Below are 15,669 nucleotides of genomic sequence, written 5' to 3' on the forward strand. Positions count from 1 at the left end.
TTACACACACACAATGTTTTTGCATGCATTTTATAATAACGTGAAACACTCAATACAATGCAAGCAATAAAATTTGCCTTTATCAAAATATTATTTAGCTGCTGGATGTCCAAAAAGAATTATTTCAGCTTCTTTATCTTTGTCAAGTTTTTAAAGCCTAAAATGCTATGAGTTTCTCAATTGAGAATTAAGTTTTGTAAAAGCAGCATTCACAAATATTACATGTAACTTATGAGGCAAGCACATTAAACTTAAACGGTAGAAATCAGGAATGTGGAAGAGGCCCATGAAGCGAGTGTTACCTGAGAGATGAGCTCCTCTGGGATGACGGAGGCTGGAATTACGGGCTGTGGCTGACTGCCCAGCAGCCCAGAGCCTCGATCTCTGCCAGTGCGGATCACACGGGTCTGTCTGCGTGAATCACGGGCTGCTGTGGAGGACCGACCTGAAGATCCTCCTCCTCCTGTGGCTCCACCAGCACCTCCACTGCTCCCACTGCCTCCTCCTGCGCCTCCACCACTGCTGGCTCCGCCTCCACTGCTGCCTCCATTAACTCCTGAACTCCAGCGGCTCCTGTCAGACACAGCGACTGTCAGGATCAGAATACAGCCAACAGCATCCCATCTGACAGCCAACTTCTTCACCTCACATGAATGCATGTGTATATATATATATATATATATATATATATATATATATATGTGTGTGTGTGTGTGTGTGTGTATAAACTGTAAAATATATTTTCATGAAACTTTAAATCTAATCAATCTACTAAAAAAAGAAAAAAAGTTGCATTTCATTACAAACACAAAGATTAGATATCTATTATTATAAAATAACTATATGATACATAAACATGGCTGTTTATTGCAATCTATTTTATATTTGTTCATTTGAAAATGATTCACAAACAATATTTTGTTATTATCCTAATGATCATTGAATCTAGTCAATAAAAATGTTTTGATAAACTGCACAGCTCTAATGAAATGTGTTTAATTTCTTCTTAGTAACAGAGCATCTCCCACATAAAATAAACGCATGTTTTTGGAAATGGGCTTGTTGTGCGAATATTTTCAGGTGGGGATTTTAATGCATGCAAACAAAACAGCAAAATAGTCTTTAAAAAGGTTTCTTATACCAAAGGCAGCACTGCATGTTTGCCTGCCGACGTTACCTGATGGCTGCATTTCTGATAGCCCTGGCACAACTTACCCAAGGGTGTTGCCTGCCAGTCTGCCCAGTGTGTCAGAACCAGACAGGAACCAGGGCGGATCACTAGTCCTGCCTGGCCTGGAGCTCCTTCCTGCCCCTGAGACACTGCTCAACTTTGAACTGGAAACAAAAGATGGGAGATCAGTTACAAACCTATAGTCCCACATGTGGGAGCATCACAGAGCCAATCGGCCTCTTGTACCATGGGGCGACTAACATTGGCAACACCCTTGGGAATCAGAACGGACTGCAGCTCATTCCTCAGGCAAGAGCTGAAGGAAAGGCTGGCAGGGAACTGCTAAAGATTTCCCCTAAATCATGTGCCATCATGCCCGCTAAATATTTTGGACATAAACAAACACTGTGCATTGCTTGCAGTTCAGAAAAGGAGATTTGCACTGTTGGCTTCAATCCCAAAAACAAATAGAAGCATAAAGTCCCTTGCTCAGTTCAAGCAAAAACGCACAAACAAACCACTTCAAAGCGGTCATCGTGAACATAAGAGGATGTTTTTGCTGTTTATTTTCAATAAACGCTCTTTTCATACTCAGAAGCATTTGCAATATATTTTTGTGTCTACAATTAATAACCTGTACCACCAAATATCGAAGCATCTAGAAGCTGGTGTTGTTACATGATTGCATGCGTATTTTGGTTTTTTACCACTTCAGTACTAAAACAGCACTGCTGATAAAACCAGACGAAAAAAGCTGGCCACACCTTCATAAAACGTTCTGCGTTGCTTTCATACGAACCACTTCATTAAATTCCCATCACTAAAAATATAATACAAGTGCATTTTTTGCATGCAACTGTAAGGCTACATCTATGCAATAATTACTGCATCATATATAGTGTTAATATTTGAGTCTTTTTATGCTATTCTAATATAAAAATAAAATGTCTGTTAGAATAGCAAAAAATATGCATTGCTAAGTATGATTTCAGACCAAAGCCCACAAAACGACCTCTAATCATATAAGGTGAAAAGTCAGCACACTTTAAACAGAATTAACATAAACCCAGAGAAGTCATAACCAGAAGAGGCAGATCTAGAGTTATTTTGCATGCCAGCTCATACATGCATTTTCCATGCATCTATCAGGGGTATTAATTTCTCACCCATCATTGCCATCAGGCTTGCCGAGCTCCAGTCGGTCGGGTTGGACAGCAAAGCTTATCCTGCAGATACGTCCATCCTGAAACAAAAGAACATGTCATTTCTGCATTGCTCGGTGTTAATTAGAACAAAAAAAGGTCATTATATATTTGTTGTTGTGTCATTACTAACATGCATGCTTTTTTCCCCCAATGCAACACAAAAGCAGAAATAGAAAATGTGCATTGTATTTTTATATGCAACAGTTCATAGTGAACCTGATTAGTAACTGTTTAGTTTTATGGAAATTACACTGAATTAAATGCAAGTCAAAAATCCTAAAGCAATGCATGATATAAAGTAACAAAGCTGCATAATAAATGTCACCTCAAGGAGAAATCCAGCATGATTTGGTCCAACCACACACTGCTTAAGTTTGGCCTGCTCCAATGGAATAAGGTGTGGATGACTGGCGTGTGGACAGAGAAATGTTAGCCGAGTGTTTTCACAAAACTCAATACTTCATTGATGTGGAAAGTGCTCTAAAACCACTGGGCTTAAAATGCAAACGCTTGGTAAAACATACCTGTTACAGTTGTATTTGTTGAGCTTTTCTGACACTTCACGGAGTCTGTAAGAAACAATAAAGGCATGTGATGCATTGGTCTCACAAAATACTCAACATCCACAGAAAGTAGGATTAATCAGTGTCTAAAATAAAAATGTTCTTGCTACATTATCAAAGGCACAGCTGAATGTAGTCATCATTTATATTGGCTTGAGCAATGGCCTCCACCTCTGAACCAAAACCTTGGCACGATAAAATCAACCGATTCCTGTCATGTTTAAACACTAGTTTAATATATACCCATAATGCATTTGGAAAATGCAATTTCAAAAACAGAACTGAATCTATCCAAATACTGGATGTTCAAATAAAACCAGAGGTCAAGCTTAAGTCCACAAACAAATGACTCCCAAGTCATCAACATTTGTAATGTTTTTTCACTTAATGTAATGATTTTAGAATTTATCATTAAATTAAATTGTTTATTTGCTAAATCAATTACCGAGGGATAGTTCCTTCCATAGTGGAAGATGGAGATTATGGTTTATAAACGTAAAAAAAAAAAAAAAAAAAATTATATTATATACATATATATATATATATATATATATACATATACATATATATACATATACATATATATATATATATATATATATATATATATATATATATATATATATATAAATAATACCTTCAGAAGGTCTATATTAACAGTAAATCTTTATTCTTGAGTAAATCATGGGCTAATTTTCATTTTTGGGTGAACTATCCCATTTAGAATAGGTAAAAACAAAGCATATTTGTGCAGAGTCCAATAAGAATTTTTAACAATGCATCCCTTGTAAATAATCATGCCTTGAAAGAAGTTTATGAGGATACAATAATCATAAAACTCAAGTAATAATAAAATAAGATGAAATGTAGTATGAGCCACAGTGAAAGGGAAAAAAATGGACAAAGGCACTTCTGGAAATCTTCTGTCTATTACAAATGTTTTTTGATATTCCACCCTTAAGACAAACTATAAACCAATGACTCTGTATGAAAAAAAATAGATTTAAGTCAAAACAGTCAGACATAAAAACAAATGCATATAATTTCCACCAGGAAACCTTGGGTGTGAGTGCACCATGGACAAAGAAAACACTCTGAAGGTCATGTGGTGTGGACAGGAGTAGATGCAGATGCACAGCAGACAGAGATTTATGAAGAAAGACGTTAGCTTATAGCAGTGCGCAAACGGGTCCAAATTGACTGAAGAAAAAAAGATTTCTCTCAGATGTTGGCCAACTTTAGTCCTTCAAGCTCTCCTTGGATATAAAGTGTGTCATAAACCAGCTGTAAAACTGTAAAAATGGATGCATACCAAAACCTAGTACACTGCCTACATAGGCAGCATTTCAAAGCACCATGCACTTGTTGTGTAGGAGCATTCCAAATAACTCCCTTATTAGGTTTTATTTTAGGTAGGATGCTCACTTAGTAGGCAGCTCCCTAGGTTTTGGTACAGAGCCGATGTTAAGCTTGGCATACTTGGTACACTAGTACAGCAACATACCTACAGCATCATCTGAACAATGATAAGCGAATGAGACAACTTCTGAACACATTTACAACAAAAACACCATGGTGTTTACGAACCATAAGTCGTTTTTTTTAATTATTACATAGTCATCTAAAACTATCCAGTAAGGTCTTCAGATTCTCGTCACATTTCAAAGCAATCAATACTGAACCACTGAGCAGTTCCTCTCTGTAAAAGACGTCTGTAGATGCACTCAAGAAGTATGAAAACAAGAGTAATGTCCTCAAAGCAGCTCTTGGAAAAACCTTCGTCTAAGTACTTTAAAAACAAACCTAAATCAACATGACTATGTTCTCCCACAATACCATAACGTATTACACACAGTAGGGCTGCACGATTATGCCAAAAAACATAATAGTCGATTATTCCCTTGAAAATTGCAATTGTGATTATTAATTACGATTATCACTTATTACTTTGAATGATGTTTATACCATTGTTTGATGCAACTGCATGCCATATTTTTATATGAAAATAAACAAGCTGAAAACACTAATGGAAAAGCTTTAAGTCCTTTTCTATGGTAGTAAGCCTCAAATGTCAAATATACATAAGATTGGTTTCTTCTTTAATTATAAAAGGTATAAACATTAATGGTATTAACACGTTATACTGGAAAAACCCTAAAGATAACATGTAGAAAGAAAAATAGCTCTTAAGCGTGTAGAATAACACAAATGGACTTAAAACGATAACAATTGTGGCATCCATAATTGTAATCACGATTAGAAATTTGATTAATTGTGCAGTCCTATTGCACAGCATATTATACTGGCATAAATTGGGCATAAAGCATAAAATATTGCCACAGCAACTATATATAGCACAAACAAGTTTTTCAATGCATGCATGTTATGATACAGACTAAAAAGCCCAAGATCAGCGACATCGTACTGCAATGTGCACAAGATAATATCCATGCACCGCAGCAGTCTAAGCGACGGAGATCATGCTGAATCTAGTATGAAGGGGACACGTGTGCAGAAAGGCTCTCGTTTCCTGTCAGCGCAGCAGAAAAGCCTTCAAGTCAAGGCTCATTATTGCAGGACAAATCAGTGGACAATGAAGGATGGAGGTCTCCATGTACACGCTGAAATGTTAATGACTAGTGCAAGTATATAAATCGGTGAGGGGATGACAAATAGTAATAAACACGACAACCTAGCCATAATGGTAAGAAATGCAATAACATGATAATGTGTTGGACAATAAGTGTCCGAACAAAATGCCTCAAAATTGGATTTAGTCTTGATGCAAGGCATGTTTTTTTCCTTTGTTGGAAATGATTACCTTTTGTTGCATAGTGACAAAAAAAATATATATATATATATTATATATATATATATATATATATATATATATATATATATATATATATATATATATAATTACAGAATCCAATCTATACACAATCTAAAAAAATTAAAATTCACAAAGTTTTTCACAAAAAAAAAAACTTTGCTTGTTGATACACAAGTATTGTAATTTTAACAAAAATAACAAATATTCTCATTAAAACAGATTCAACTAGATATAATGATATTATTAAATTATAGACTTTTATTTTAATTTACAGTCCAGCTGCATTTTAGTATATATATTGCATTATCTTGGGCATAATATTAAGTACAATTATTATTAGTACTATTTGCAAGCAGTTTGTTTTCCTAAAAACACCAGTGTGAATGCAGAACCCTATAACGACCAAAAAAAGTTTTTCAGTCCAATTTAAAGTCCAGGTACAAGTCAATGCAAGTAGTTTTTACCTTCTCTTTTTCTTTTCCATTTGGTCATAGAAAAGGGAATGGTAAAGCAATGTTTGTATTTAAAATGGGTTTCAAAAGGATGAATTTCGAGATTTTAAACTTTAAGTGATATAAATTTTTTGATGACTTCTAAAGTGAGATAGAGAAAAAGGCAACAAAGACTACTTTTTTTTTTGACAAAGGTAATAACTCTGGTTATGATGTAGGTTTAAGAGGTGCACTCTTGCCATAAATTAATCTATTACTTTTCCTAAATATTTTTTTCTTACAAAAAAGATTTGTAAAATATCTATTTAGGAGTCTTAGACCTTTCCAACGATATGTAATTTGTCATGATTAGATTAGGATTTAGTTGTAATATAGTGAAGTAAACGTAGGCGGGCCACCGAGGGGCCAGTTGGCAGTTAACAGGTTAAACAGATGAGCTAGCGCAGTGCTAACGGCTAACCGGCTAACCTGAGGGGATTTTTATTCATCAATTATCTTCGCGTTCAATCGGCGTATCATAAAAAACACGAGTTAAATATAATAAGTAAATCGTACACTTGAAATAAAAGTCAATGTGTGGTGTGAAAAAGCTTTAATTTATCGCATTTCCCTCTCTTTTCAGCTCCCCATCCCCCAACCCGCATTGTGTCTCCAGTCAGACGGGCCTCGGTATTTTTAGACCCGTATGTTTAACATTGAGCAGCTGTAAATACTCTAAATGTTTTATTAACGACCTCTGAATGCACTTCAAGCTCAAAACAAATTGGAAACCGCTTCTTTCTCACAAATACCTGTCATTTAGCTGCTCTTCGGTCCCGGGTAACGGGTGAACCACGAAGTGAATGGACGTCATCGGGTAAATTATTCCGATGGGGGCTTTTCTCTCGTCTTCACGGGTATGGTTTTAAAATATGTGTTTTCTTTACCGAAAGACACCGAGGAGCTGAAATGCACAACCTCTTTATCCACAAGCCGCCATCTTAACTCTGTTAAAGCGTCTTTGGGTCTGTTGGGGAGGATGCAAGTGAGACGGTGATGCTGATTGGTCGAGAGCGAGTATGTGTCAGTGAAGCGGATTGGCTGGGAGGGATAAAGGGGCGGGTCTCACCAGTCGCCTTCCATGTGTTGTGTGTGTCATTGTAGTAAATACACGGCTGTTGTTGCAGCATTAATATCTGCGCTCAGTCCTGATACAAAGCTCTTCAATGGTTGATTTACAGTTTGAGTTGATATAAAGCCCATGCTTGAGTTATCAGGCATCTCATATTTCTGAGGGAAAAACATCTAGTACTGGATTTAGCTTCTTAGACATGATGCTTTGCGGCGCATAGGAATAAAGCAATGACGTCATGCCTTTCCCACCTGTAACTGTACATTGCATAAATAAATTGTATTCATCGAGAAATGCTTTATAGGTGCAAGTAAATGCCCTGATGCTAATAATATTGGCAAATTAAGATCAGTTGAACCTTTCTTAATTCAAGATAATGTCTCTTCTGTTGTTCTATTGTAAATATTGCATGAACCTGCACCTGAGTATTGTATAAGCCACGATGAGTAATGATGTATATTCTCTCCACATTGCATTTTCACTAGTGCACTAAAAATAACATAGGCATAAATTTAAGATAAATGCATTTGAGCTGCATTTAAAATTGCCATCCGTTTCAAATTACAGTTTTACCATGAACAGACTTATACAGTAATACATGAGTGAATTCTCATAAAAAAATCATAATAATAATGCCATAGTTTTTTATTAACTTTATTAATATTTGCATATATTAATATAATCATATTTTTAATGCATTCATTCAAATGGCTTAGAATCAGAAAAAATGTTAATGGTGAAAGCAATTGAAATTATTTTAGTTAAAAAAAAGTGTTAACATTAAAAATATGTATGGAACAAGCAATATTCAATTGTCTCAAATCTATTCATGCTAAACATATAAACCTGGTTATTGTGCATTTAATTATCATTATTATTTATTTATTTATTTGAGTGTATCATTGGTCCACTCACCGTATGTACACATACATTCTGTAAAGTGATGTTCGGTAGCAATCAATTCAAAATGTCTTAATTTTTATCATATTTCATAAAACACCAAATTATTATTTTTATATAATACAAAGTTAGACCATTCTCTTTGCATAAATTGCATTCTCTAGGGTAATTGTGCATATAATGCCCAGAAGGGGGCAGGTTTTGCCTTCTACATGACATTTGCCTGATGCCTCACTGTTCAGCTGTTTGGACTCTCATTCTGACGGCACCCATTCACTGCAGAGCAAGTGATGCAAATCTGACGAAACTGTGTGTGTTATCTCCCCTTTAAATGAACAAAATCTAGTCAGGAGCAGCTCTAGTTTTAAACCAGTCCTCTTTCTGTCTCTAGACTTCTGTCCTGTGTGAAGGACGTTATATTTCACTGGATCTCTCTGAGTGTTAAATCCTGTACAGAGCACATTCAGGGCTTTTTAGAGATATCAACTGTTTAGAGGTTTGATCGTAAACACACTTTCTCCTTGGTCTTTAAATATTGACTGATATGCAATAATCAAATTCAGCACTCTTAGGGAAATATGATGATATTTTGTAATTATCATTTATTTGACTTTGATACAAGAAGTATTTTTTTTACATGTCTTGTGTAGAGGACACCAGGACAAACGGCTGTTAATATGTGTCACATATTGTACTTTTTTTATCTGGACACATTCATGGTCAATCAGTCTTTTTGGAAAAGGGAAAAATGAAATTATAACAGACCAGGAGTATTTTCCTCATTTTGTAAAGCTATGTGGTTAACATATGTTCATTAACATGCATTGTCCTTGTCAAATAAATAAGCAACCAATAAATGTATTATTATATTTATTTGTTGTGTTTCCTTGATTACAGGTAATATGAAGATTCTAGCTTTAATTAAATGAAATATCCATGTCACGGTCAGTGTAGAAATACAGGCTGATGTTATTTTTAACCAAAACTTTGTTTAGAGAGTTAAAGAGTGACTTTCTGTAAACACGTCAGATTCTATTCTGGGAAGCATGTGGGGGCTTGAGTTTAGTGCACTTTGTGCTCAGATAAGAATCTGCAAACAGGAAAGATTCAGAGAGCTAAAAATAGCCGACAGCTTCAGAATGAAATGCACTTCTGACGCTTCTGATTGGTCAGTTTATGATTGATTATTGTGCAACACTGAAAACTAAATTGTAACCTAAAAACAGTAACATCTAAATGAACTGGTCTTATTAAAAATATATATGATTTAACATCACCAAATCAAACTAAATACATACATTTATACTTAAACTTGTGTGTTAAACTATTAGAGGTTATAAAGTGCATGCAAATGATATTTACATAGCTGTTTTAGTTTCTCATTTCTCATAATCTCATATTGTTTTTGATCCAGAGATTCAGTGCTCTTTCAGAAGATGTGTAATAGCGCCCCCTAGTGTATAACAGCGAAAACACGGAAAGTTAAGATTCTAATAGCAGGTTACGTTCACAGTGTGTAGCATTTATTTAATGCTTTTTAACATCTGTACCCTTTGCTTAACTTGTTTGTGTGGTCATAACCTGTAAGATCACCAGTTCACCAAAGTAACTGAGGTTGAATCGTGTGAAGTGCATGAGCATGTTGTGGCCTCGGTGGGGTTTACACAAGCTCATGCACTCGTACAAATCTAGGCCAAAGGTTGAGTGCAGGAATTCAGGCCTCAGATGACCCGCTAATGCTGGAGAGGGAAGCCAGTGTCGTTTAACAGTATCATAAAATATTATCAGGAACATGGTTTGTGCAGATCATGCTTCAGCAGAGGGAGAACTAACATCCCTGACAGACTGTCTGTTGGGTAACTTATTTAACAACTTACTAATGTCATTGCCTTCAGTTTGGACTTTGTTTTTCTCATGCACAGTTCTCCTTTATTGAGTTAATGATGTCAATCTGTTCAGGTGTGTGTGTGTGTGTGTGTGTGTGATTTATAACTGTAAAAAAAATTCCAGTGTATGTCAAATAAAATGTACTCTCTCTCTCTCTCTCTATATATATATATATATGTGTGTGTGTGTGTGTGTGTGTGTGTGTGTGTGTGTTTAAATGTATAAAATAATATACAAAATATGTTAAATATATTAAAAAGATATGTAGATGTTATATTATATATAAATACAAATCTGAATATATATGTATAGGCCTATGTCTATATATAAAAATATATATGAATCTATATATAAGCTATGTTTGTGTTTATAAAATGATCACGTACACACACACACACACACACACACACACACACACACACACACACACACACACACTGACACACACACACATATATATATATATATATATATATATATATATACATATATAAGCAAATATACATATACACTTGTTTAACATTATTTTTAATGATATTATGGTGCAATGATGAAATAACAGAGATATTGCAGTGTTGTGAAGAAAATTGATGCTTTTTAATAGTCAATGTCACTGTCAATGTCAGCTTTATTCATATAGCACCATTAAAAACAACAACTGTTGCCCAAGGTGCTAAACAAAATATCTAAACCTTCAATAAAAACAATAACAACATACAGGTCATACAGATTGAAATCACTGAATGCACATATTAACTAAATGCTAAAGAGTAAACACGTGAGTAAATGCCCGAGCTGAATCAGGTTCAGCAGGGATCATCTTAAATATCCGCACATCAGTGTCAAACACACAGCTGACCGTCTGTGGACCATCCGCACACACAGCGCCGATCAGCCGCTGATCACGCAGCGACGCGCGCTCCTGATTGGCCCACGCTCTGCACACCTTTGACGCTGATTGGCTGGAGGCGGAACCACGACCTCGACGGCGCGGCTCGGTTTTCTGAAATATGTGAATGAACCCAAGACAGAGACAGAGTTGATCATAATGAGTCTTCAGTCTGAGTGATAACCGAGAGAAATCATGCAGCATCAGAATGGCATCCAGATCTAAATGTGTAAGTAAAAACAACTGCATTCATGCATTTAAGACTAATTTGATCTGCTACTAATAAAAAATAAACATAACATGCTTCTCATATTAATGCCTTCTTTTCGTTATGTTTCCTATTATATTTTTTAAACATGTTTTTAAAAATCTGATTTTGAATAATACTGGTCAAAGCTATTGAAATATAATAATCATGAATAGTAGATAATGTACAAACGAATCAATTGATTGAGATGATGAATTTTATTAATAATTTAATAAAACTACATTTTAAGCATTGAAAATAAAACTTATTTTTTCTGTAATTTATATATTTTATACCTACTATCCTGTGATATATATATATATATATATATTTGTGATATATTATATATAAATTGTGTATTTGACATGAATTAAATGTGCTTGATTTGCTTTAGCCTGTGAGGTGCTCAGTCTCAGACCGGAGATATTCAGAAGCTGTGGAGGCGCTGATGTCCATGAACCTCCAGCAGAGAGCGTCCTCTGATGTGTGTGAAGACCCCCAGCAGTCCAGCACACAGGTCAAGCTCACAAACAGATCCACGTCATGTCCCAAACAACAGCAGAATCCAAACCTCAAATTCTACACCATTTAAACTGATGCATATGTTTTTGCACTGCATTTAATTTGTGCATATTTAAATTAAGGCATGCCCTTTTTTTTCATGCACATCCAAAATATATTTTAAAGTGTTTATTTTATTGCATTCATTTATTTAAATATGTAGATTTCATTTGCAAATCATTTCTTTAAATGCTGTGAGTTTGTAAATAAACATTTATGCATAAAAACATGTTGAAAATGTATGTATTTCTGATTTATGGAGTGGTAAAAAAAGATAATTAAAAACGTTCATCCTGGCTTCATCCAGTGTTCAGAGCGATTAAAATCCTGAATTGTAACAATTTTTATAAAACTGCCTTGTTTTTTTAGAAAGGTGTTAAACATTAATTATTGTTATTACATGGATAATATAATAAAGTTGTAAAATAATTTTAAAAAGCATTAAATTTTGAATTTCTACTTTTGTGAAATCATGAAAAAATAGCCAAATTATATATATGACATAAAAATATAAATAAAATATATATTAAAATCTTGGTGTACAAATAGATAAAAGCTGAAAATAATCTATATAGACATTATAAGCATTCTAAATAAACAAATAAAACTAAAGTGAAAAAAAATCAGAAAATATAAAAATAAATACTTATTCAAAATAATAATAAAAACTAAAATAACATGAAATTGATGAACATATTCAGGAAATTAGTGCATATTTAATTAGATGCCTCATTCATGATATTGCATATTTATACAGAAATCAGATACACAACTATTGTCTTATCAGCAATGGAAAATATGTTGAGAACTATTAGTTTGATCATCTATTAGTGTGAGGTCCATTAGTAGTTTTACCTGTGTGCCGTAAAACGTATTGTAGTACAGTAATAAGATAAATACAGTTTTAATTTCAGTTCTCTATTGAGATTGTGACTGAAATGGCCAAAACTCAAAACTAAGACATGCATGACAATACTAGCACAATATGACCTGAAGATGTTTTTAGTAAGATTCATCCATAATGAACTGCTTGTATTTTCCAGGTTATGTCATGCATGACTCCACCGTCCAGCCCGGACAGCGACCCGCACCCGGGGTCAGAGGTCACGGCTTCACCCGAGGCCAGATCTCAAGCGGTCAGCGTGATCCGGCACACGTCAGACGCCGACCGTGCTCCGCTCAGACCTCCAGCAGATCTCCCATCAGCCCCTGCTGCAGTCTTCCAGATGCTTCCGGTGCCAGCGAGCTCCGGCTCTCCTCCGGCATCGGTGCTGTTCGTGGCCGAATCTTCAGTCCTGGTGATTCTGCCCCCTAAACTAACATCCACAGCACCTTCACTGGGTCTGAAGTTCCCCGCCATCGCTCCGGCTCCGGTCCGAGACTCGTCCGCAAACAGAGCCGCGTCTGGAGCCGTCCCATCACGGCCCCGTGATCACATCTGCACCCATCCCGACTGTGGGAAGACGTACTTCAAAAGCTCCCACCTGAAAGCACACCTGAGGACACACACAGGTACAGAGAATATCGGCTTCTATTACACTGACACACGCGAAGCGCTAGTTTTACTGTTAGCATGATTTAGATGATTAGCATGATTCAGTGCTTCTCAGCAGATTTTTACTTTGGACTGAAAACAGGGTTATTGCAGGTTTTATGAAATGCAAGACATTTTAAAGACTTTTTTATAACACAGTAAATAAATGTAAAATAAATAAATATATACGGATTGAAAAATACAACAAATCTCCATTTATTTTTATTTAAAAAATAAAAACAATGAAAAAATACAATAAATCGTTTAATGCTTGAATACCCCAGCTTTCAACCACCTGATTTATATATATAAATTATTATTAATTAAATATATATATTTCATTTAAATAAATTCATATTAATATTTTTTTGTTTGCTTAGAGGTTATCCTGATTAAATAAAAACTAAAACATTATATATATATATATATATTTATTTATGTATTTATTAATTTTTTATTTTTTTGCTCAGATAGGTTATCCTGGTTAAATAAAAAAATAAAATAATTACTGTATAATAATAATATTACTGTACCTTCTGAACACACACAGCAAAAAAAAAAACATGTTCAAATATCTCTTTGATCTTAAAACAAGATCAAACATCAATCGAAAGGCTCAGAAAAATCCACTTGATTCATGAGTAAAACGTCATCATTCTCTACAGGCGCAGATATTTGTTCTCGTCTTCTGCATAAATTCACTTGATTTGTTCAGTTTCTCAGAAACAAGGCTCTGTGTGTTCAGTTTGCATTTCAAGTAGATATATGTTGATTTAAAGAGGATTAGATATTTGCTTTGGAACACAAACCACTTACTTAGGAGCAAGATATACATTTTTGCAGGTGTGTGCAACATCTAACACCAAGACTGTATGAATTTAAGACATTCTGCTTTATTTTGAGGACGAGCTGATGATTTTATAAGACCTGCAGAAACAAAGTGAGAGTCTGGTTTACCGTTCTCAGGTGAGAAGCCGTTCAGGTGCTGCTGGGACGGCTGTTTGCGGCGGTTTGCCAGATCTGATGAACTGTCTCGTCATCGGCGCTCTCACACAGGAGAGAAGCGCTTCTCCTGTCCCGTTTGCCACAGCCGCTTTGTGCGGAGCGACCACCTGGCAAAACACACACGCCGTCATCTAACCGCCCGGAGAACGCCGCTGTGGCAGAAGGAGGTTTACCGTCTTCACAACATCAGAAACCTGCAGCCTCTGGCTCCTAAAACTGAGAGCTGACGGGTCCTTCACAGCTTCACCTTTAACTGTTTATGTATATATATATATATATATGCACTACTGTTCCAAAGTTTGGAATCATTAGGACTTTTTAAAAATGTTTTTGATATGTTTGCTGCATTTGTTTATTAAAAAAATACAGTAAAATCAGCAATATTGTGAAATATTATTAGAGTTTTAAACAACTGTTTTCTGTGTGAATCTCTGTTAAACTGTAATTTATTTCTGTGATGCACAGCTGAATTTTCAGCTTCAGTCTTCAGTGTCACATGATCATCAGAAATCAAAAATATCAAAAATATATTTTTTTTGTGGAAACTTTGACTATTAAAGGAACAGCATTTCTTAGAAACCGAAACGTTTGGGATTTCTGAAGATCATGTGACACTGAAGACTGGAGGAATGATGCTGGAAAAAATACATCAGGAAAAGTTCATTTAAACTTTAAAGTTCATACTTCAGAAATCGTTCTAATATGCTGATTTTCTGTTCAATATGCATTACTTATTATCAATGTTATCTTCTTAAATGTTGATGTTTAAATTAAAGCTGCAGTAGTACTTTTGTAAAAAATATATTTTTTACATATTTGTTAAACCTGTCATTATGTCCTGACAGTAGAATATGAGACAGATAATCTGTGTATAAATCAAGCTCCTCTGGCTCCTCCCAGTGTCCTGTTGCCATTTGCAGAAATACATCGCTCCCGGTAAAAAACAACCAATCAGAGCTGCGGTCCGTAACTTTGTTTGTGTTCAAAATGTAGAAAAATGTATATAATAAGCGAGTACACCATGAATCCATTTTCCAAACCGTGTTTTTAGCTTGTCCTGAATCACTAGGGTGCACCTATAATAAGTGTTTATATTCGGACTATTTTAGATTGCTTCGGGGATACCGCGGCGGAGTAACCCAGTACCTTTGTGATTCTTCATAGACATAAACAGAGAGAAGTAGTTCCGGCTACGATGTTCTTCCGCAAGACGCGAGCAGTTCTGTTTATTAACCGCTCGAGCGTCAAAAGTTCCCTACCGCAGCTTTAATACAGTTTCAGGTTTGGATTTGTGCCAAAACAAACAATGAA

At 35.3% G+C, this 15,669-nt stretch overlaps 2 protein-coding genes across 9 annotated transcripts in view; one reads left to right on the forward strand and one right to left on the reverse strand.

Annotated features, from left to right (window-relative positions):
* The window catches only part of LOC113059339 (E3 ubiquitin-protein ligase UBR5), a 42,473-nt gene extending 35,241 nt beyond the window's left edge, over window positions 1-7,232 (reverse strand). For 2 of the 6 annotated variants that reach the window (XM_026227765.1, XM_026227767.1), the window contains exons 1-6: window positions 7,016-7,077; window positions 2,901-2,945; window positions 2,702-2,783; window positions 2,338-2,414; window positions 1,216-1,335; window positions 303-573 (exon numbers count right to left, since the gene is read on the reverse strand). In XM_026227765.1, the coding sequence (XP_026083550.1) occupies window positions 303-573; window positions 1,216-1,335; window positions 2,338-2,414; window positions 2,702-2,783; window positions 2,901-2,945; window positions 7,016-7,077 (657 nt within the window). Of the gene's footprint in view, window positions 1-302; window positions 574-1,215; window positions 1,336-2,337; window positions 2,415-2,701; window positions 2,784-2,900; window positions 2,946-7,015 lie in introns of all 6 variants that reach the window. The other 4 variants (XM_026227766.1, XM_026227768.1, XM_026227769.1 and 1 more) reach the window with 3 other exon arrangements.
* Window positions 7,233-11,119: 3,887 nt separating this feature from the next.
* LOC113059367 (Krueppel-like factor 10) lies at window positions 11,120-15,057 on the forward strand. 3 transcript variants are annotated; one of them, XM_026227826.1, is made up of 4 exons: window positions 11,120-11,240; window positions 11,653-11,775; window positions 12,863-13,331; window positions 14,320-15,057. In XM_026227826.1, exons 1-4 carry the CDS (start codon window positions 11,220-11,222, stop codon window positions 14,583-14,585), a joined length of 879 nt encoding a protein of 292 aa, XP_026083611.1. In that variant the 5' UTR covers window positions 11,120-11,219; the 3' UTR covers window positions 14,586-15,057. The 3 variants fall into 3 exon arrangements, with proteins under 3 accessions (XP_026083611.1, XP_026083612.1, XP_026083613.1); XM_026227827.1 differs by having other exon boundaries at window positions 11,123-11,240; window positions 11,675-11,775; XM_026227828.1 differs by having other exon boundaries at window positions 11,223-11,240; window positions 11,653-11,798.
* Window positions 15,058-15,669: the final 612 nt, after the last annotated feature.

This window comes from Carassius auratus, chromosome 41, assembly GCF_003368295.1.
Source record: "Carassius auratus strain Wakin chromosome 41, ASM336829v1, whole genome shotgun sequence".
NCBI classification, from domain to species: domain Eukaryota; kingdom Metazoa; phylum Chordata; class Actinopteri; order Cypriniformes; family Cyprinidae; genus Carassius; species Carassius auratus.

What these genes read in the sequence shown, in the direction of transcription:
- LOC113059367 (XM_026227826.1), top strand. Translation starts at nt 11,220, where the DNA reads ATGGCATCCAGATCTAAATGT. An exon ending in TGGCATCCAGATCTAAATGT is followed by an intron (nt 11,241 to 11,652) that starts GTAAGTAAAAAC and finishes GATTTGCTTTAG; the next exon opens with CCTGTGAGGTGCTCAGTCTC. An exon ending in CCCAGCAGTCCAGCACACAG is followed by an intron (nt 11,776 to 12,862) that starts GTCAAGCTCACA and finishes TGTATTTTCCAG; the next exon opens with GTTATGTCATGCATGACTCC.